The sequence below is a fragment of the Antechinus flavipes genome, chromosome 1, assembly GCF_016432865.1.
Source record: "Antechinus flavipes isolate AdamAnt ecotype Samford, QLD, Australia chromosome 1, AdamAnt_v2, whole genome shotgun sequence".
Taxonomy (NCBI): domain Eukaryota; kingdom Metazoa; phylum Chordata; class Mammalia; order Dasyuromorphia; family Dasyuridae; genus Antechinus; species Antechinus flavipes.
This window is the reverse complement of record NC_067398.1, coordinates 48,040,354-48,064,056: the sequence shown is the minus strand read 5'-3', so window position 1 is coordinate 48,064,056 and position 23,703 is coordinate 48,040,354. Positions and strand designations below refer to the sequence as shown.

Sequence of the window (23,703 nt, the reverse complement as noted above, 5' to 3'; positions counted from 1 at the left end):
TCAGATTATTTTTCTTCCCTTGGTTGGGGTATTTGGAGATGCCCCCTAAAGGTTCCTTTCCTTGGGTAATGAGAGTCAGCATGGGGCAGTGGAAAGAATGCTGAACTGGACTCCTCTGTTTGAATATTAGCTCAGCGTGATTTGGGGCTGATTACTTTAACTTTTCTGGGCCTCTGTTCCTCATCCATAAAATGACCTTGAAAGTCCTTTGTGGGGTTAATTCTGTAATCAAAACATAAGACTAAGCCACCCTGGGAGGAAGGCAGAATTAGCCAATGTCATTGATCAAGGACCGCTAGATCTCTCTATCCCCCCCCCCCCCCAATTATCTGTTTAACTGTTTCCAAGGGCATCCTAGCACTTTTAAATTAAATCCTAGTACTTGGAAATCTACAGTGACAATTTGTTTTTTCATATTTGCTTATGGATCCTACATGGGGCAATTCCTTTTGACTTCCCATCTAAAATTTCATCTAAAAAATAAGAGAGCCAGACGAGATGGTTTCTGAAGTTGCCGTCAGCTCTGAAATTCTAGATAATTTCCTTGATCAGGGGAAGCTGGGAAAGCCACATGCAGCCTTGGAAGGGGATGATGGGTAGTAGGGGGAGAGTGTCACAGGTTGATTGATAGCCCAGGTACAGAAAAGCAGGCCTCCAGGGTTATTTACATTCTCTAATGAAGCAACTCCTGTGATGATAGATAAATAAGTTATCAGTCTAATACAGACCAGGTCTTCGGGGTATAGACCCGCATCTATCAGCAGCAGAGAGGATGGGGGGAGAAAGGAGCAAGCTGGGAGGCAGACATCCTGATTTCTAATCTCAGCTTGCCCTCTTACTAGCCATGTGTCTTTAATCTCTTAGAGCCCAGACTCCTTTATCTGGAAAATGTGGAATAATATTAAAGACCTGTCCTTCCTCTCACAGGTTCCTTGTAGGAAAAGCACCTTGTCCACCTTAAAATACTGTATGAATGTTAGCTGTTGATTAGCAAAAATATAGGAATCATTATTATTTTGGTATCTTTGTGACTGTGGGCAAGTCATTTAATTTTTCAATGCCCCAAATGCTTCTAAAAGACTAGAAGTTATAGAGGAGGAGGAGAGAGGAGGCAGACTCCCTGTGATGGGTTAAGTGGTCTGTCTGCCCAGAACCATCTGGACTGTCTCTCTATTATACCTCGAAGCTGACTTTCTCCTCAAGTAGGATGATAGGGAATTAGTAGAAGGAACTCCCACAATGAGATAACCTTTCACCAATGCAGGTTGTACTTCTCCCCTTTTTTCCATTTATAGTCTTAGATCTGGGACCCTGAATCAATATGTGTCAGGGACCCCCCACCTTTGTCAATCTATTAAAACCAGTGAGAAAGGACTCAGAATCATAGTCTAAGATAAATAAACTAAAATGCAGAGGAACACAGAGGAAGCTAGTTATATGGAAATATTATAATATAATATATAATAATGCAATAATATAATTTTTAAAAAAAACAATAAGCTATAAATCTCAGGTTAAAACTTCCTGTTTTAGAGAGATGCTGAGATATTGGGAAGTTGTCAGCTAGCCAATGTGTATTAGACTTAAACCCAGGCCATCCTGTATTTAAAATTGGTTTTCACTGTTCCACACACCCTCTCCTTTGAGAGCCCACTACAGCAATAATGAGTAAGATAATGGTTAAAAGCAGGGATTTATACACAAATAGAAGAAGTCATTATTATATTGCTTCAAAATCAAAGCTTGCCTGCTGAGCATGTCTTGAGAAGGGTGGGCACCGTCTCCCCCTTGGCTCCTCTCTGTTCCCCAGCCACCCACCCAAATAAATAAGACTTGTTTGGAAGCTGCTGTCTGCAAGATCTGATCGAGTCCTCCCTTCCCTCCACGGAAAGTCTCTTGTCTTTATTGCTGTTGGCACAAAGGGAGTGTGAGGTCCTGCGACAGAAGGAGCTAGGCTAAATAGAGCTCTAGCTGACAAAAGGGGGCTTTCACTGGGCTGTTTCTTTGGGATTCCTTGTGTTCCCAGAGCCTGACCTGAAATGCAGACCCAGAGACAAAGGATTGGAGGCTAATCAGATCACTGGACCAATATTTGAACAGCATGGAGTGAGAGGGCAAACTGAAATCCCTCATTGGGCCCCTTCTACCCCATTCTTTCAGCATGGCTCCTTGGAGGGCAACACGTTCTCCTCTTGCGCCTCCCCCCCAATCCCCACCAGTGCCAACGTTCACCCCGAGGTGGGAGCCAGCCTCTTAGCCCCTCATCCTTAACTGTCTCCCCTCTTGTGTCTTCCAGAAATTCAAAGAATACGTGAATGGCAGTAACCTTATCACCAAGCTGCAGGCTAAGCATGACTTACTCAAGCAGACCCTTGGAGAAGGTGAGTTGGGCTCCTGGCCCAGGGAGAAGCCCTAGACATGGAGATGCCCAATAAACTAAATCTTTGTCTCTTGAGCCTCACCTTTAAAAGCAGGATACTGGCTAGAGGCTTTCAGAACAACAAAAGTAGAGCCAAGGAAGTTTACTAGTAGCAGATTTAGCATTGTTTTCCTAAGTGAGTTATCTCCTCTTTGCAAGACGGGATGCTTTATAGGTTTTTGGATGACTCTTTCTTGGAAGACAGAGTATTTCTTTCTTGCCCTACCATTAGCCATAGCAAATGCAATCTTTTGTTAAATCTTTGCATGGATGCTCTTAATGCAATAAAAAATTAATTAGTTTTAGTTGGCTCAGATTCCAACCCATCTAGTCTTCCAAGTTTATTTAGCCTTCAGCCCCACCTTATTCCAAGACGAAATTTAACAGTCTTTTCTTGGAGCTCTGAACTGACTTACCACTGATGATCTCAAAAAATGTAGCTTTAGAAGAGAAAAGGTAAACATATAAGTTCTTTTTCTTTTCCCCTAATAATCTTTGGAAAGAGACCAAGTAATGGTATTGCTGGGTCAAAGGGTATAGGCAGTTTAATAATTCTTTGGGCATAATTCCAAATTGCTCTCCAAAATGGTTGGATCAGTTTACAATTCCACCAGCAATAATAGATTTGCAGTCTCATATGCAATCATATTTCTTATTATACTCTATTAGGCAAACGCTAGTCTTATTCCATAGATTAAAAATAAATAAATGAAAAAAAGAAGTTTAGGGATGGTGAGAGAAGAACCCAGCAGGAGAATCCCAGAGCTCTGAAGTTTTAGGAAACAAGCATGATGTTTCTGTGGGCTTGGGCTAAGGGCCCAAATTCAAGAAGGACCCTCTACTCTGCTTACAATAACAAGCAGAGGACAGCCTATCACAATAAGGACCAGGTGCTATTTGAACCAACACCTTTTGAATAGTTTTTTGATGAGGCAATTGGGGTTAAGTGATTTGCCCAGGGTCACCCAGTTAGGAAGTGTTGAGTGTCTGAAGTCACATTTGAACTCAGGTCCTCCTGACTTCGGGGCTGGTGCTCTATCCACTGTACTATCTAGCTGCCCCATGCTTTTGAATCTTATGTGCCTTTAGCTAAAGGTGAATCTGCAGAAGGTAAGGAGATGTTCCAATACACACATATACAGACACATACACATACACACACATGCACCACTGGGTCTTTCCCATCATTTGGGGAGTTTGGGGATCCTTGTTTCTTTTATGTAGTTGAAACAGCCTTTTTTTTTTTCTGTGGCTCCCTATTCCTTCTAGAATAAATTGCTCTGAGGAGCCTGGCATTTAAAGCCCTCCCTCGCTGGCTCCCAGCTTTTCCAGTTTTTTCCCTAAATGACTCCCTTTATGGGCGCCATGTTCTAGCCACACTGGTCTGCTGGCTGACCCTATTTTCTAGGTCAGCATGGCACGCCCTTCTCATCTCTGCTCCTTAGAAGCTCTGATTCCTCGTAAAGCTCAGGTCAAGTTCTGTCTGCAATAAGAAGAAGCCTTTCCTGCTTTGCTCCTGGCTTCCCAAGCTTCTTTCAGCAGGAGGTCTTTCTGAGGAGCCTCCTCCTCCACTACTGCTGCTCCCCTCTGAGATAACTTTCTATTTATGCTATTTAGGTCTTTTAAATACAAAATTATTTCCCGTGTTGTTTTTCCCCATTAGAATATGAGCTTGAAGGCAAGCAATGTGTTCTTGCCTTTCTTTGTCTCACCAAGCTTTAGCACGGTGACTGACACATAAAATAAGTGCTTAATAAATACTTAGGGGGTAACTACATGGCGCTGGACTTAAAGCCCCCTTCCACGAGAGCACTCTGCAGTTCGCTAAAGTCCCAGACCTCCTGCATCTGGCTCTTTTCTACTGGGCCAATCTGCTCTCCATTATTTCAGGGTCCTAGTTATTTGTTTAGTATTCCAGTGTGAGCATGGGTGGAGAGGTTATAATGATGTTTCCCAAGACTTGCTCTGTGGTCTGGGAGTTGGGAGCTTCTAGCATCTCCCTCTACGACCCAAGTCATTCTAACTTTTTTGAGCCTCCTCTGCAAAATGAAGGAGATTGATCCCTGCTCCTTCCTAATTCCCATAAGTAAGATGAGATAATCGACATAGCAGGAGGATTCTGAATTCTTAGGGAAAGATACTGTAGAAAGCCAGGAAACTGGAAAAACCTCTGACTCATCTCCTTTTTCCTCTGGTCAGGACTCCAGTTAATTCAGGTCCTCTCTTGATTATCTCCAATTTATCTTGTGTAGATCTTGTTTGTATAAAGTTGTTTTGTATGTTTTATCCTCCATTAGACTGAGCTCCTCGAAGGCTGGGGTCCCTTTTTGCCTTTTCTTGAAATGCCAGAGCCTAGTACAAGAAATGACACTTGGAGGGTGCTTAGTAAATGCTTGTTGACCTGTCTTGAGATACTGGTTCCTGGTGGTGAGGTATTCAACCCAGCAGCCTTTTTGGTTTGCTTATATGCCTTTGCCAGACACCTCGGGGCTTCTGGAAGTTGGAATCCCAGTTGGAATTCTGGAAGCTGGGATCCCAGCTGTTTAAAAATGCCACAGGAAGAAGAAAGAGAAGGAAGAATAGATGGATAAATGCCTGAATAAGCAGTTATTTATTTATTTAATTTTGTTTTTGCTGAGGCAATTAGGATTAAGTGACTTGTCCAGGGTCACACAGCTAGGAAGTGTTAAGTGTCTGAGGTCACATTTGAATTCAAGTCCTTCTGACTTCAGGGCCGGTGCTTTATCCACTATGCCATCTAGCTGCCCCTGAATAAGGATTTATTAAAGGCTAATTATATACCATGCATTGTGATAAGCCCAGATGGTAGAAATACAAATCAAACAGAGCCTCCATCTTCAAGGAGTTTACATTTTAATGAGGGAGACCACACAAATGGGGAATGGTAGCCAGATAGGGACATTTTGGTCTTGGTAGTAAGATGGTGAGTAAAGCCATAAGGGAATGAGTTAATTGACACTCTCCATCTAGGAGCAATCCTTGTTCAAATCTGGTCTCAGCTGTCTTACCTCAGTTTCCTCACCTGTAAAATAAACTGGAGAAGAAACTGGCAAACCCCTACAGTACCTTTGCCAAGTGAACCTCAAATTGGGTACCAGGATTAGGAGCCATATTTGAGCATCCTTCCTAGTTCTAGAATCAGAGGAGAGGAGAGGTGGAAAGTCAGTGGCCAGATGGTTGGCAACCAAGAAGATGGCCAGAGCAGGAAGGTAAAGTGAAGTAAGGCTCCAGAGAAGCTGACTACTAGTCAGGAATGGGGCAGGGCTGAGCCTGAGGTGGGCTGGGATAGGAGTAGAGAGGAACTCCCTCTAAGGAATGGACTCTCAAGTAGGAGGCTAGAAGAGACCATCACAGAGGTGGCTAGAGGGAAGGGAGTCTCGGAGAGAGCCATCCAGCAGGTTCTCACAAATGCCAGAGCAGGATTGGAGGCTTATTTGTCATGGCAACCAGCACCTTTCTTCTAGAGCTCCAGGAAGGAGGAAATCCCACTGTAGTTTTTGCAAATGGGAGGGTAAGAAAAGGTAAACTAATCCTTAGCCTGGCATTCAGGCTTCAGATAACCTTTTCTAGCCTTCCCACATTATTTCTCTTCCTACACCCTAAGCTTCCAAACAATTTGGGCTGTTTACCATTCATCAGGCGGATTCTTCACATCTTTTAGCCTCATGTCTTGGTCATCAATCAATCCCGCAACAAATATTTATTAAGCACCTACTATGTGCTACTACTATGCTAGACATTGGGGGATGAGACAATCTTTACTCGCTCGAAACTTACATCTAAGGGAGAAGACAAAAATACATATAAAACACTAATCTACATGCACAATACCAGGGAATTCAAATAGGTCAGTCCTCAAACATTTATTGAGCACTTAACACAGTGCAAGTATTATATAAATGTTAGCTACTATTGTTATTGTTGTTATTATGATCCGCTACATGCCAGGCTCTGTGCTAAGTGCTGGAAATATGAAGAGAAGCAAAAACCTACTCTTGGGGAGCTCACAGATTGGAATTGAGGTCTTGCCAAGATTCCCTGTTGGGGTGCCATTGCTCTTCACTTTACATTGAGTGAGCCATCTGTAGGAGCTCTAATAAGCTGGGTACGTCTTACTTCCATCTAATTTTTCTTATCCTGAAAGGTTATTTTCTATCCTGGAGATAGAGTTCTTCCATTTGCACTAGGGTTGATGAATTACTGTTAGATATTTGGCCAAGGACTGAGAGCTTCCCCTTTCCTCCTTATTTTGTTGGATCCGCCACTAATGCCTCTGCCATTGTGGGGCCTTCAGGACTTTTAGAACAAATAAGCCAGGGTTACTCCAAACCAAACTTGGCAAAAGCCCTTGTGAATAGAATCCCCTTCGCCTGTCTACCCCTCAAGTGGGATGGAGGCTCCCACTGAGCTCAGCACTACTCTGTAGAATTTTTTCTCCTTTTGTTGGGTCACAGGCAAGAGCTGCTGAGCTTTGGGTCCCTTTGATGTCATCAACTTCAGCCTCCATTTGCCTCTTGGGCCAAGATGTCAAACATGAACCCCTTGGCCACGTGCAGCCCAAACACTCCTGAGTGCATCAGAACCAGATTAAGATCTAATTGGGAAATGGTTAATTAAAATAAAATAAAACAGACAATATTACATTTCAAAACTGAATCAAAGTGAGATCCACAAGAGTCCTTATGTATGATTTAGTGACCCCTGTTTCTGTTGAGTTTGACAGCACTACTCTAGGGTACTCAGCATTTTTGTATTTTTGCCAGGCTCTCCATGGACAGCATCTTTTCTTGCTTCTTCATACCCAGCTCCCTTCTCTTAACCCACAGAGGAGATAGAGGCTTCTTTGATGAATCCTCAGGGGCTCCTTGGGTGAGATCAGACTGTAGTCTGAAACACCTTGTTATGGAACCATTGGTTACTTCATTGGGAAAGCAGGGTTGAGCTAATGTAGAGCTAGACATTCTTAGGAGGTTGTCATGAAGCAGGTAAATGAGCCCTACTTCTTGCTCCCCCTTTCCTCAATCCCAATAACAATAGGCCATTCCACGACTTCAGTAGATTATAGACAGCATCTTGGTCTTTTGTTTTGGGGATCTGGTGTTGTACTGGGAATCTTCCGAAAGTACAGGAAGGATCTAAGCCTTCCTTTTTGCAAATACAACTCCATTAGGAAGCAGCGTGGTCCCCACAAGGGACAGCCGCCGCTACTACTCCAATTCCCAGAACTCACTTGGATAAAGTAATGGATTTGGAATCAAAGGACTTAGATTTAAATTCTACCTCTGCTACTTGTTGGCTGTCACTTAACCCCATTGTGCCTCCTTTTCTACAGCTATAAAACAAGAAGGTTGAACTAGATAACCTCTAAGGTCCCTTAAGAATCTCATGAATTCTAATCTCTAAATATGGATATTCTTCCATGGGGTAGATTAAAGTCCCTCCAGTCCTTCTTGTACTAATACTCATCTCTGAATTACCATAAATCTTCTTAAAGGATCTACCCAATGTCCTGGGGATAATGCTTGTACTGGTTCTTGACCCTATTCTGGATTCTACTTCACACTTGGTTGTCTATCTGTTTCCTCCCATTATAATTGGAAGGAAGATATCAATCAATCAATCAATCAACATACATTTACAAGCACTTACTATGTGTCAGGCAAGTGATTTGCCTTATCCAGAAGCTGGTTAAGCATTATTCTCTAGCTCCATTCTTTCTACCGATAATGGGAGCAGTCATGCTCCTGGGGGCCTCCGGATTCTAAGACGTCCAGACTGTTAAAGGGCGAGTCTTTGGACAGGTATATCAGTAGTGGGAGCAGAGCCACAAGCTTGTCCCTTGAAACAAACAGGTACCTTCAATCACATTCATTTTCTTATTTGTCACAATCAGTTGACTTCTGATATAAAGAGCTAGATTTGGGGGAGGGGGTTCTCTTGTTTTTAAAAGACAAATGGGATGAGAAAACCATCTGAAAATTTACCTGTGATTTTCTTCTTAGGTGAAAGAGCAGAATGTGGCACCACAAGGTAAGAGCCCCAAGGCTTTGTTTTTTAACCTGCTTGGTTGGAGGGAGAAGGCTGACTGCTTCTTTTTTGTCCCCACTGGGATCTAAAGGGGCCCTGGGCCCTGGCTTCAGTGCATGGTTCTTATTGGACAGGGATATGTCAACTTGGGTATCAAAATGGGCAAATATGATGGGGAAGGGATTAAATACATGGTGGTATAACCGATGTCCCCTTCCTCGGGGACATTGGTAAGAGAATATTTATAAGATCTGACAGACCCTATTTTAACTACAGAATCATTTCTGGCCAACTGGCTGCCAAATACCTGCTCGCACTATGAATTACAGGCCTGGGATGCAGACACTGAGATAGGTTATATTTGAGAGAGGGAGGTTGTATTGGAGCAGCCTTTTATTACATTGTATGAGCTAATGATTTCTTTTGTATCACTGAGCTCCTGATTCTCAATTACACTATTGTGGATCAAACTAATGCCAGGATTCTAGGAGACCTTCAGGTGGCTGTGTTCTGTTTTAGGTTTATTGAGTTACTGTTGTCCAGTCAGGACTAATCATGATACAAATGGGATTTAACTGTATCATGATACTAAGCCATAGTCACTTACTGATTACCAAGACTTCAGATTTGGGGGGTAGCTAGGTGAAGCAGGGGATAGAGCACCAGCCCTGAAGTGAGGAGACCTGAGTTCAAATCTATCCTCAGACACTTAACACTTCATGGCTGTGTGACCTTGGGCAAGTCACTTAACTACAATTGCCTCAGGAAAAAACAAAAAAAGACTTCAGATTTTGGACCCTTTCCCCCATAGATCTCCATGTCCACCTATTATTCCTAGCCCTCACGTTCTAGCTTCTTATCTCAAGAGGAACGGCAACATTAACTGAGCAAATAAGTAATTTCAAGTAGTGCCCTTCTCCCTCTTTGATTGTTCTTTGACAAAAAAAAGGCAAATGTTGATCCTTAATTTTCCCCACTCCTATAAAACTCGACTTCAGGCCCCTGTCACAAGTGCCTATGTGCCCTGTGATTTGCTGGCCAGTCATGGACCGGTATTGAACAGGTGGTCAGCCTTTTGGAGCGGTCAGTGGTCCTGGTCTCCTGGGTTTTTTGTTATCTTCTCTTTGATAGAGAAGACTTTTTATTGTATGTGTTTATAGGCTAGGGAGGAATCCACAGGAGCTCAAGCCAATAAAAGAGCTAGTACTTTTGATGTGGGGCTAAACAGTGAACAAAGAAGAGAAACAGGTGGGGTGCCTGGGAATGCAAGGGCATCCTGCGGCTAAGATCATTGTCAGCCTTCAATTGCGCGCCACCATGAGATGCCTCCAAATTAAACAGATGCTTCAAAGCTGCCAGATATTTAGGGGGGAATAAAACATTTTGAGAATCTAGCAAACCCAACAAATATCTCTACCCAAGACTAGGACATCAAAATTGATTTTCTCCAGGCTCCATTGACCTTTGGACTCTTCAAAGCTTCTCCAGGAGCTCCTTCTGTGGCTGTACCCATGCCCAGGAGACATTGGAAAGGTTTGCCTTCATGCCCCAGAGAGAGGGGCAGCAATGGTGTTAGCTGCAGGCTTCTGCCCCCACTTACTGTCCCCCGTCTCTCCCCAGAGACATGAGTACATCAACTATAGACTCGCTCCTGAAGCTTTGCCAACTGGCCTTCCATTCTGTGACTTCATACATTGTCCCATGGAGAGAAATGGAAGCCGGCTAAACAATTTGATGAATGTTGACACAAGGAAGGTTGAGCTGAAAATGTTCCTTTTGCGGGAGGATTTAGGCAGGAAAATCAGAATTCTCTTTAGGACGAGCCCAGGCAGCTTCTATCTTGGATCCTAATAGTTTGGAAACATTAGAATGACTTTTAGCTCACAACTGTGGGCTTCTCAGCACATATGGGTCACTAGGAATGCAAAACAGCTTTCTAGGAACATTCAAAAACCCATTAATTGCTTTTTGACTCTCTCACTTTGGCAGAAGAGCATATTCCCCCTCCCAGCAGCACTAAAGACCACATTTCCCAGAAAAGGCTGCAAAGCATGAGGAAGATGAACGCTTTTACGACCCTTCTAGTTCCCGGAGCTCACTGGGCATTTAACTTTATTCCACACGGCAAAGTTCAGGAAAGGGTACCTTCTGCCAAACCTGTGAGCTGGTCCTGAGGGGGCTGCCTTATAACCTTATAAATTATTTTTATTTTGCTTTTCAAATGGAGACCCAAGATGCTTCATCTCCAAATCATCTCCAGACTAGATCTCACATGTAGATTTTAACTCACGTGTAGAAACTAGACAATTTACAAAGACACTAAACTAGCCATAGTGGGTAATGTGTTCATCGATCAATAAACATTTATTTATTGAGCTTCTGTTATGGGGAGCCATTGTGCAGCACCGATGCTACAAAAAGAGACAAAAGACAGTATCTGTCTTCAAGGAGCTCATCATCTCATGGTAGATAAGCACTTGCTAAAATGAAAAAGACAAAACAACCAATTTTTATTTGTTTTCGAAAAGAAACATTTAAAATCACTTTTAGAAACCTCTTGTTTTGTTTAATATATATTGGATTACTTGCCATCTAGGAGAAGGAGTCGGGGAAAGAAAGGGAGAAATTGGAACACAAGGTTTTACAAGGATCAGTGATGAAAAATTATCCTTGCATATGCTTGAAAATAAAAAGCTTCAATAAAAACAACTACAACAACAAAGAAACCTCTTGTTTAACACTAATAACTAATGGGGAAAAAATCCTATCTTTTGTAAGTTGATAGTAACTTAAATTATAGAACAATAAATGAATTAAATAAGTATCACTTTCTAGCTTTAAATCCAGTTTTCACTTCACTATTTTTTTTTCTTTTCTGCCTTTTTTAAAAACATGATCCTCCTGAGGTCAAATAACAAGTACACGTCAAAGAAGGGATTTTGACCTTGATCTTTAAATGCTAAGGCTAATGCTTTTTTCTATTATACAGTGCAGCTTCCCAATATAGATGGAGGATCTTGTGGAGGCAGGTCACTTTGCCTGGCCCACAGGGTTTGAAGAGAAGAATAGGAGTGGGGGACAAGAAAATGGGATTGTTAATCCCACTTTTTCAATTCTATATGTGTTTTTAAAATTCACTTTAAAAAATGATCCAAAGCCATCCCAATAAACTTTGAACAGAAAATCCCATCTACATCCAGAAAAAGAACTAAGGAGACTGAATGTAAATCAACATATGTTATGTTCACTTCTTTTTTTCTGTTTTTTTCCCTCTCCCATGGTTTTTCCCTTTTGCTCTGATTTTTCTCTCCCAACATGATTCACAAAGCAATATGTATTAAAAATAAAAATTAAAATTAAGTTAATAAATAAATTCCCAGCATCAAGCTTTTTTCTAAGCTCAGATCTCACAGACTCTCCTAAGTCCTAATGGATTTATTCTAGGGGGAACAAACAAGTTTGAATAATGATGGCTATGGATGAGCATCTGGGAAGATCCCCACTACTAATTTGCAAGTAGATTGGTGTCTTTGCAAATAGACAAGCTTCTGTCCATAGACATAACACATACAGGATTATCTTGATTTTGGCTGCCCGTGTTTAACGCTGGCCAGGCAGACTCAACTCATGAACTTCTTCCTTGTGCTGGAGTCAGATTATGTTCTCTAAACGAAAATCTGACAACTATTGTCCAAGCTGATTTTCCTGGATACTTTTACAGGCAAAATCACGTGAGAATTCTTGGCTTTTTTGCAGACTATGTCTAACATGCTTACTTGCATGAATCATTGTGTCTCTCTAGTGGCACTGGACCATCATTTCCATTTTGAAAGAGGTTGGGTCAGGGCACTTCTGTAGGGCCATCTTATCCCCCGGAGAAAATGCAGACCAGATCTTAACATTTTGTGTTAATTTGATCCAACTTGAGACTGAAGGGGACATTACTTCCTGGTTTCTCTTTTTTCTTCTCTGTTTCTGTGGTGTTCTCCCTCTTTTCCACTTTTCCTTCTTCTTCCCTCCTTCTTCTCTTTTCTCCCCTGCATCTCTTTATCTTCCTCTATTTTCCCCTCATCTTCACTCTCTCTATTCCTTACCCTCCCCTTTCTCCTCCTTTCTCTTCCCCTTCTTTCTCTGCTGCCCCTCTTATTTGTCCTCTCTCCTCATACTCTTGACCTTCCTTGCCCTCCTTTATCCCCTTCTCCTTCTCTTTCTCTTCTTTTTCCTCCCTCTTTTCTTTCCTTCTTCCTTTCTCTTTTTTCCTCCTCTTTCTTCTCCTCTTCCTCCTTCTCCTTTTCCTTGTTGTTCTTCTTTCTTCTTTTTCTTTTTTCCCTTCTGTTCCTCCTTCTTGTATCTTTTTCTCTCTTTCTCTCTGTCTCTCTCTCTCTGTCTCTCTCTCTCTCTCTCTCTCTCTCTCTCTCTCTGCCACTGACCAGCAGAAGAGATGGAAGACTTAGGTTGCCTCACTTTCCCTGGCTGAGTCCTTCCTCTGCTCCCCAACTTGTGCCCCATCCAGCACTTCAGTAAGTCTGCACCAATTTGATGTTGTACAAAGTTGGGACCCCTACATTTCCTTGTCAGAAATTCTACCTCAGAGGCCTCCTTCCAAAGCACCTTGACAAGAAATCAATCTGTTTGCTTTTAACTGATTTTTAGCTTTCTTTTCAGGGCTGGACAACACAAGTGGAAAATTGTCTCCTACCTCTTTCCTTTGCCATATGTCTCTAGATCCCAAAAGACCAAGAGGTTTTTGTTTCTTTTTGACCCTAGCTTTCTTTTCCTTTCTTTTCTGAAAAAAAATTATTTTATAACCAGTCTATGTATCAAAGGTGATCTGGTGAAACTGGCCCTGAGCTTTTATGCAAGTCTCCTCCATTCCACTGGATAAGGCATGACAAAACCATTTCGGAATTCTATGTGTCCCTTATATCCCTTTCACATCAGACTTGGGTTCAGGACCTGAATATTTCACCATTTACCATTACCACTACCCAATTTAGGTGAATGTGAATGCCATTTTGAACCTAAACTACTTGCCCATCTGTAGAATGGACATAATAGTCTCTGCCTACCTCACAGGGTTGTTGTGAGGATAAGACTAAATTATGGACGTATAAATCCCTTGGAAAAATGAGAATACTCTTCCCTCCATTGCTCCCCTTCCCCAGTCTATTGCTTCAAACAAGATAAATATATTTGTTTTCAAGTCTCACCTTCCAGAGTTTGGAAGCCTATGGCCTTCTAATTAATTTTTGGTATTTTCTTTTGCTCATTCTACTCAGCAACACCAAACAGATTACTGATAGCCCCCACTTTAAAAAAATGACAAAGATGGACTTATCACACCAAGATATTGAAGCTTGGTGTTGAGCTTGGAAGAATATTGCCTCTTGTGTTCTTCTCAACCATTTTTTGGTTATTTCTTTTGACTTTTTCCATGTAAAACTGACCCTTTCGGTCCTTGTTTTTATAATGACTGTAGCTAGCTGTTGTGGATGTCAGCTGTGTCTTCCCATGCATGTCCTGCCTGGGACCAGCAACATTTGCTCTCTGAAATCTGGAAGATTAGATGGGTTCCTTAGGTCCGCTGGGCATAGAGGTACAGTAAGCTACAAGTGCCCTGCCCTGCTCACAGGGAAAAACCCATGCTTGTCTATGGGATTGCCCGATCTGGCAGAAGCTCCAGTTTCCATATTTGACAGTCTCTGCCATTTCTAACACCTTCTGGGTGTTAATCTCTTTACCTATAAAAATGGAAAAGGTGGGGAGTTCGTATTCCTTCCAGTTCTATAACTCTAGACTCCACCTCCCAGAGAGGATCCCCAAACTGCTTCCAAATTTTCATGCAAGCCCATAGATTGGCTTTGGACTTTGAACACTTGGATTTCAATCTCATTTCTGCCATCTATTTAGCTTGGTCTATTTATTTGGTCAATTCTCATCTGTAAAATGAAATCCAAGGTGTCAAACTCGAGGCCCATGGCCAGGGGCAAATAAAGCTCTTTAGGGAGGTCTGAGCCAGATTAAAATGTAATTTGAGAAATGTTTAACAAAATATAACAATGTAAATTTATGGTTTTCCAAGTCAATCTGTGGCTTGTGGGATCCTTTTCTATTTGAGTTTGACATCACTAGAATGTGACCCTTTTTCCTGGTTGGTGGAAACTTTTCCTAATCTCAAATAGATTATTCCAGGAAATTGGCCATGTTGAGGGAGGCCCTGGGTAATAAAAGATGAGCAAATAGAAACCCACAGGTATATGCATGTTAAGTAACTTTGGAAACATGTCCAGTGTCTGTGACTGTTTCACTGTCTCTAGTAAATCGTGCTGGTGTTTTCCCCCTGATTTGGCTGCTCTAGTCTGTGGAAGAGCAGAGCTCAGGTAGAGGCAACTTCAACCAAAGCAAGACACTTTCAGCACACCTGACAGATCTTGAGGCCCAATGGCTCATGGGATGGCGTGAGATATGGTTGTTTCTGGTTCAATTATTAATTTGCTTTTTTAAAAAAAAATCTCATTCAAATAATCGTTCTTCCCTAGACCTCAGTTTCTTCATCTGTAAAATGGGAATAATAATTACCTGGTTCATAGCAGGCCGGTGTGATGAGATTAATCCAGTGCATCTAAAATTCCAAGAGGCATTAACAAGATAATTTTACTGTAATTGAATATTGAATTTCAGCCAAAACAATGGAAATTATGCTTTATGGTCCCTTTTGAAAGTCTCTTGCTTTCTCAGGTTATCAGATTATATCTCTCTCTCCTCATTCCTTCTCCATCTTGTCAGCTTTTCAGGATGGCAGCGTCCTGATTGACATGGCAGTGGTCCTTGGGATATAATGTTTTTGTTTTCTTCCTATTGAATAGTGGTGACTTAGCATGTATATCAGTTACATGCTTGTGTTTCTTTAACACTTTAATCCTAAAAACTGCTTAACCCAACATGGTGGGTAACCAAGTTCTGTTTAAGTATAGTCCTACACTTCTGAAGGCTTACAGATGGAGTGGTATAAACAGAAGCACTGGGACTCAAGGACTGTGGGGGTGTATTTCTGTCCCCCAACTCTACCCGTCCCCGAGCACCTCACTGGCCATGAGTTCTCAGAGCTTTTCCAGTTGCCTGTTTATGTTGGTTGTTTTGTTGATTTCTTTTGTTCCATTTTCCCCTAGGCCCCCATGTCTTCCCCCTAAACCACAGAAAATGAGGAGACCTAGGCCTCTTTCAGTGTATAATCATAAACTCTTTAACGGCCGTATGGAAACGTTCATTAAGGTACTTGCTGGGGAACCTGAAGAGTTTGTGAATGCTCCAGGTGTGATGGCAGCCTCCCTTCTCCTTCCTGCTACTCATTTACTCTGATGGCCAAGCCATTTCTTGCTACAAACTTAAATCCATTGATTGCCTCCATCACGCCTTCTCGGTGTGCTAGCCTGGGCCTTGGTCTGCTCTGGGTCTTGGGAAAGATTTCCAATCCCAGTCATTGTCTCCTCTGAGTGCCTTCCCCCAATCCTGAACTCGATTAGGGGTTGGGCAGGAATAAGATGGTAAAAGAGAGAAAACCCCCAATGGAACTCAAGTGGAAATGAAATGCTGTCCCATGAATCTCAGTCAGCCATATCTTATCACAACAGACAGCAGGCCCTGGGTGTGGGGGATATAGTTAAAGGAACACCCTAATGTTACCTTCTCTCTTACTTCCTTAGACTAAGATGAATGATTTACTGAGAGAAACAGAAAGAAAATCCCTGAGGATCATCTGCCAAAAACTAATAAGAAAAACTTGGCACGAAACCAGAGGAAGAAAGCATATTCTATATTTATTAGTTTCTCCTCAGAACAATTTCCCTCTCATTATTTATTCTTCTTGTCCTGCTCTTTTTCCCCACCAGAAGAGTTAGAGATGGAGTATTCTCTTTGGAGTCATGGGTTATAATTATTTTTACTACTAGTAATAATAATAACAATAACTGCAACAACTCTCCTATATGCCATACTTAAGGGTTTGAAAAATGCTTTACATAAACCATCTCATGTAACACCCACTTAAAATAACAAAATGAAAAATAAATCCCATGAATCCCCATTGAATTCACTTTCTCTTTTCCTTTCCTGATTGGAGTAACAGAAAGCTGTCCTAGTTGTAACACCTTAAGGTGGATGGCAAAGCCCTTTTGGGAAGAGACACTGATGTTTAGCAGGTGGGGGGAAAGTGAGAGAAAAGAGAGTAGCTGAGGAAGAAAATAGTTATTCTCGGCATTACTTAAGGAGAAAAAAATTAGCCCAGCTGGTTGGTTTGAGAGCCAAATGCTGTCTAGTTGACAGATACCATCTACAGCAAATGAAACACTTAGGTGTCTGGAGAAGTTGCTGTTTCCCGTAAGAGCTCTCAATCCTGCCTCAGTAAAATCCTGCCTCCTCCACTGCTGCAAGCCTTTCTCTTAGCAGGGGTTTTGGAGGAGGGAGGAATGGGCATATATTGTAATGAGCAAATGTCGCCAGCTCCAGCTGCCTTTCCTGAAGGGAGGAGGGTGATAACGGCATAAGGCCATTATGGGGTCAGTCAATAGGATGTAGCCTTAGCCTGAAGTTGAGATAATGGTTGTCCAAGGTTATGAGGAGGATCCCACTAACAAAACAATCCCCAAAGGTCTTTGAGATGGTGACCTTTGTGTGTGTTTAATATTGGTAAAGAAGAAGTAAATGAGAATATTTTCAGGTAAAATGGATGTTTAAGAATGACAAGAATTGGCAGGAGATGGGAGGGTTGTTCTCCTACATAGAACAAATGTCCAAGAAAGTAATATATTATTTCCTTGTAATTATATTCCCTAGAAAGTAAGTATTCATTCTTCTGGATTAAGGAGACAGTTATATTTGGGTGGAGTTCCATAGTGAGGGATGTATTATTCCTGGAAAAGATGGAATCTCATTCTAGACTTATCCCCTTTTCCTCCAACCTTTTCTCTCTTTTACTTGCTTCTTTAAGTAACTTCTTTAAAAGATCTTCTCCAGCATATCCCATATTAGATCATTGTATTACTAAATCAGTTAATAGATAAACATGTTTTTTTGAGTTCCCTTTATGTGTAGAAAATTCTGTTAGGTTTTATAAAGGTTGAAAGGAAATATAAGTCCTCATGATAGACCATACACATAAATAATAAAAAGATTATCATTTAAAATAAATAAATAAAGATAATATTGCCGGACATTTTGTGATTAATATAAGCAAAAAGTCTAATGACAGTTGAAAGTAGAGAAAAGAAGGAAAGGCAGTGTAGACTGAAAAAAACCCAGCATAGACAGAAATGTGGAGATAGGATCTAGGTCTTAATATGTATTGGGTTCTTTCAAAATGGCTCATCATTTGCTACTTATAAATAGTGAACTCTGTTACCTGCTGATATTGAGAAATGGAATATACCACTTGTTAATTGAATAATCTTTTTAACAGAGACGAACAACATTTGAGAAGTAGACTTCTCTTTAATTTACCTACTCATTCTCCCCTTTTCCTAAATCAGGAAATTGAGGGACATAGAAATTAAGCTTGTATGACAAGGTGTGTCTTATATAAAGTAATGTGATTGATATTCAAAGAATGGAGAAGATTCTAAACATTCAAATATCCTCTTGAAATTCATCAACTTGGGAAGCTATGGGTTTTTTCCACCGATGATACTGTCATTGTTCCACATATTTCTGGAATTTCTTCTAGATAATTCCCTTTTGAGCCAATTGCATGCTTTTTATAATATATCAAGTGGTGACAATTATTTCTTCTTTGAAAGTATGTTCAGTATTTGGAAATAATTCAACTTCATTTAGGGTCAACTCTGATGACTAAGATGAGTTACTAAATTGTGATACAATTTGGGGGACCAAAAAAAGAAGCAATGTCAAAGTAATAAGCTTGATTTTCTTGTTTGGCTAATAAAGTGATTTTGACAGTTTCCAAAAAGGAGTTCATACATTGTTTTGAGCAATGGCATTATCATTGGAATAAATATATAGAATCCCCAGGTAACTCCTTATAGAGTAATAGTTTTATGCATTCATTGTAAAAATATATTCAATTGTATCTTATTTTTATTATATATTTCAAAAGATTAAATATAAGAAAATGAATTTAACCCTAAAATAATTCTAAACATAATTTAATCATTCCATAATGATACAGAAATCTTTCAGTTGGACTTTGCAGAAAAAGTAAATTCCATCAGTTTTGAAATGTCATACATGAAAGAATATTTAGTATAACATCAGCATAGATAACTAATGATCATATTGATATAAAGGAAAAGCATTTCCCTAGATAACGAGCATTAAGTAAACAACAGAATTTATTAATATCAAGCAATAAAACTACCTTGTAGTTGCAAGCACAGGTATTTTCAGAATCCTATTTATTTCAGACTGAGAAAAATGTAACTCTGCTGCAGAGTTAGAATAGAATCTAAATTTATAACAGGCAATCTAACTTTGTGAGGAAACCTCAATATTTTGAGATTTTAAGATACTGCTGCAAAAGATCTTTTCCCCCATGCTGTGTTTTTGTAACTAAGAGCAAACATGGATATAATAGTGTACCACTTAGTGGAGCATTCTAGTGGGTGAAACACCTGATAAAAGAGTTTCCTATGTAGTTTTTCAGCACACTAGCCCCATCTTGAAAAGCTTTGATGAAATAGTTTTGTTCCCACTAATCTCCAGGGCCCTAGGTATTCACCTAATCTTTCAGTGCTCTAGCTTCTATAAAACCTGTGTCATCAGACAACAACAATAAAAACAAAAGCTATTCTTCTTTTCCTCTTATAGTTAAAAATTCATACAGACCAACTGGATGAGGGAGATATAGGTAGACTGGACGAAGGTTCTAATGAAAAATTTGTCCAGTTGGCTTAATGTCAATCAGTCAATAAATATTTGATGAGTGCTTGCTATATGCTAGACACTGTACTAAGCATTCAAATGAAGGGAATGCAAAGAAAAACAAAAGCAGTCCCTACCCTTAAGGAGAGTACATTCTAAAGGAGAAAATAAACATGAAAATAACTAGCTAGATACAAAAGAATGTACAGAATTTATGGAATATAATCTCTTTGTGGTTATTGAAATAGAAAAATACGCCCAAGTAAGATGGCTTCTATTTTGCAATAGAAAAAACTCAAAATCAGAAAACTTGAGTTGGTATTTTGCCTCTTGGGTCTCTGTTTCCTCATGTGTAAAAAGAGTGCATTGGATCAGATGATACCTAAGGCCCCTTCTAAATCAATGAACTTGTGACTCCAAAGATTTCAGTATATTCCCTTTCACCAACTTCCATCAAGTATGTTTCATTCAAAGTGACATTGGGAGGATAATTCATTTTATTAGGAGGAAGATTAATCTGTGAAGGAATCTCTGGGGAAGAGTCACATAATATAAGGAAGATCTTCAGAAAGGCTCGATAGCCAAAGAAGTTCTGCGAATCCCTTGGCCTGAAGCACCAGGTTGGGTGAGAGGCGCAACCAGGTTAGGATACTGTTTGGAGGCATATGGCAAGTGACAGGAGTCCCACTGGTCAGCAAGACCCAAGGGCAGAGCCAAGATGGGGCACTCAAGGCAGGTCCCCGAGGCCCAGAGCTGGGGTGGGCCCAGCTGGCCAGTCTCTCCTTGGGCCTAACTTTGACCATTCTTGGCTGCCATCACATCTGAGCTCTCACGTTCTCTGAAGGATATGCTTACTCTAACTGATCCCATTCTTGCGTAATCTTTTCTTTTTCTCCTGCTCTGCTGCTTTTTTTTTTGGTTATCAGAGGAAGAAGAAATGCTCGAGCCAGGAACCAGGTATTTACTAGACAGGCCTTTCATTCCTCTCGGTTTGAGCGGAATGGTTGGTGTTTTCCCCGTCCTAGATAATGTCTTCCAGAACAAAAACCCACTTTCCCTTTAGCAATTGTCCAATTGTAGCTGCCTGTCCACTTCCTCCTCTCCACTGAGAATCAGTGAGGAAATTATTACCTAGAAAGTCGGGGGAGGAGGGAATTGAACTAAGCTATCTCCCTGTTTCAAGGCATGCTGTGTATTCCATGCTTATTTCCTTATTTTTTAAGGGAGTTAGTGTTTCATTTTTGGTTTAGCATGTTTACATGACTTTGAGCAAGGCCCCTCTCAAGGCCTCAGTTCCCTCCTTGGTACAATGAGAGAGTTGATCTCAATGATCTCAAAGTCCCTTTTGACTCTAATATTCTATAATTCTATAATTTACAGGATTTGGGAAACTTTTTTTTTTTAATCCTTTAGGAATGTTACAAGTCATGGCCAATAACCGGCTAATGTCCCTCATCAGCCTGAGGGGGTGGTTAATGTTGGAAGTCAACTGAACCATGAAAAAAATCCATCTTTTACCCAGATCCTGGGGTATGAAAAACTTTGCATAAAAGGGCAATCTGGAAAGAGAAAATTGAAGACAGTCCCACCTCAAATGGACATTTTGGGACCACGTGGTTCACCCTGAACATTTGTTGTACATTACTCAGGCAATGAACATTAGCTGTAGCGTTCATCTTTTTCAAGAGAATGTCAGAGTGCTTAGATTATTTAAAAATAAGCTTCAGTGCCTCAGGCTCTCGGTGTCTGACAGACCAGCTTTAAGTGGCCTTTGTGGTTTTCTCTGAGCTAATGGTCCAATTGCAAGGTCCTAGAAGAAGAGCTGGGTTCTTTCCTTTTTACCTCAGCTCCTCCAGAACCCAGAACTGGGATGGGACAATTTGGGAACAAGAGACTCCTTTGGTTTACAAGCCTACTGTGTCTCTGATGTATTGGGAATCTCCCATCTTCTCCACCCCCTAGCTTTTCAGAGAAGCCAAAGTCTCTAGAGCCATAAAGCTACCTCCTCCTCCCATTCCCCCCAAAGAGGGAGGGCTGGCCACCATAGGGATGGTCCCCTGAGCCATCCTCTATGAAAAGAAGGCTAAGGCTGCAAAAACCATGGCTGCATAACGGGACAGAGCATTTCTCCTGCACTAGAGTAGTCATGCCTTTTCCTGCATAATTGATCACTCCTCATCATTTCCGACCTGCTCATAAATCCAACAAGGTGGGGCGGCTCCTTGCTTAGCTTCTCACTAACTTGGGGAGGGGTGCTCATCTTTCATGTGGAGATCACACGTGTATTTGAGATTACATCCAAATGTTTAACAAGTCAAATCAAGTGAAAAAGATTTTAATTCTTTCTTAAGGATTCAGGGCAGGCAATACCCCTGGTGGTGGAAAGCTGCATCCGCTATATCAATTTATACGGTAAGCCCTTGGCAACAACATCACCTTTGTCTGGGTGGGGTGGATGATGGGAAAATCTCATCTTCCCTGACTTCCTCCTAATTGACTGAAAATCACTCTGGGATATCTGCTCAGGTTCTCTGTATAGGTGCTGTCCAGGGAAGGGAAAGAGCAGAAAGGGAGAAAAAGAAAAGCAAAGTGAGAAGGGAATAACAGAGGAAAGGGATGGGGTAACCATGTTTCTCCCCCCCCCAAAAAAATAAACAACCAAAAACATTTTTAAGCTTTTACTGTTTACTGTTCATTGGACCGGTCATAGGAATATGCACAATTTGATTGGTTTTTTCTTCTGTTAATTCTTTCAGTAAATTTTTATTGGACAACTATTGTATATTAAGAACTTGTCTGAAATGCAAAAGCAAATAAGACAGTCTCTCCTCCAAGGAAGTAAGACTCACCTATTATAGTGAGCCTAGTTTGTCAAAGGGTAATTCCTATTTTAACTACTGGCCTTATACAGATACAGATTTTGTGTAGGTCTTTATGTTCCAGCTGCACGCGCATAGATTTGAATTCAGTTGGAGATTCCTGAGGTGAGGCTATAAACTAAGGCAGTGTTGGGGGGTTGGCTCCAAAAAACTGAATTTGGAAGGTGTTGATAGCACTTTCAGTCCTTCTGCAGCCTAGAAACAGTAGAGTCTAGCACATACTTAGCAAGAATAATTAAAATGGCAAGCTGAGGTAAACTTCCTATCTCCTCCCCACAAGTTTCCCTGCAAAAGTCTTGAGTTAGGGTGTTGTGAGGACTTTGTCTCCTTCCACATTGATCAGCCAAAGCCATGACTTCATATTTCCGTCCCCCAGTGTTTGCGGCACTTGACGTATGAAGATTCCCAGTTACGTTTCTGAGAAGATAGGGGAACAATAACAAAAAGAACCCATTTTTATTCTCCACTCTTTTTCATCACACAAGTTTAGTTTGAAAGCTTCTGGCTCATGGCCACTTTGGTTCTAAAAAGGCATTTTCTTTGCTAGTTGCTTGCTCCTCAGGCCTGGTGTTTTACAGATCCCCCATCCCAATGATGCAATGCAAGGGTGGGGATGTAGATAAAGAAGAAGGGGGAAGGGAATCACTGATCTGCTCAATGTTCTGATAATCTCATATTTTCTGCTTTCCCAGGTCTCCAGCAGCAAGGTATCTTTAGAGTGCCCGGATCGCAGGTTGAAGTCAATGACATTAAAAATTCCTTTGAGAGAGGTATGGATGGCCTTTGAATTCTGAACCCTTTGAAGGTGGCAGGTTGAGGGGGGTGGTGAGGTAAGGAAAGGGGTGTATGGCTTTGCAAAGGGTTTGCACTTATCCAGGTAGTCTGCATTCGTGTTGCTGCACTAGGGTCTTTGGCCAAACTGTGAGACACTGAATTCTGTCTGAAACAGAAATCCATTTTGGTAAACCTTGAAAGCACTTAGAGACACATCCATCCATCCTCTTCTATAGGATTTGCATTATAATAAGCCTTTTATCTCTAATTGTGGGATCACAAGGCTTTGTTCTTCCTTTCACCGGAATTTCTGGAATCTTTGAGCAGGGAGAGGAGAGTTTGGAGCACAAAGAGGTATCCTGTCATCCCTTCCACCCTCCTCACCTCCCACCCCCAATTATACCAAACCTGACCCCTGTCATGTGGGAAAACTTGTTTTAGACATTTGGGCTGATGAAGGGGATGTTAGTGTGGGGTAAGATCACAAGGGACAGCTTTTGATCTCTTCTCTCAGCTCCCTTTCTTCCCTATGGAGTATGGGCTAAAATTTACCCAATTTCAGCTGCCACCATCTTGCTAAGGACCAAAGAGTATTTGAGTCAGGAACATCTCTTTCTTCTAGCCCTCTTTTCCTAATCATAAACATATATTTCCAAAGATCCATCTCCTGTTTTCTCTCATTTCCCCCAAATCACCCCCACCTTCTCTGCT

General features: G+C 41.2%; 1 protein-coding gene across 4 annotated transcripts in view; it reads left to right on the top strand.

The window, feature by feature from the left end:
• SRGAP3 (SLIT-ROBO Rho GTPase activating protein 3) overlaps positions 1–23,703 on the top strand; it is a 278,275-nt gene that overhangs the window by 209,007 nt on the left and 45,565 nt on the right. For 2 of the 4 annotated variants that reach the window (XM_051981457.1, XM_051981484.1), the window contains exons 10-15: positions 2,297–2,381; positions 8,443–8,470; positions 12,901–12,987; positions 20,266–20,296; positions 21,691–21,751; positions 22,911–22,988. In XM_051981457.1, coding sequence (XP_051837417.1) covers positions 2,297–2,381; positions 8,443–8,470; positions 12,901–12,987; positions 20,266–20,296; positions 21,691–21,751; positions 22,911–22,988 — 370 coding nt within the window. Of the gene's footprint in view, positions 1–2,296; positions 2,382–8,442; positions 8,471–12,900; positions 12,988–15,636; positions 15,740–20,265; positions 20,297–21,690; positions 21,752–22,910; positions 22,989–23,703 lie in introns of all 4 variants that reach the window. The other 2 variants (XM_051981466.1, XM_051981475.1) reach the window with 2 other exon arrangements.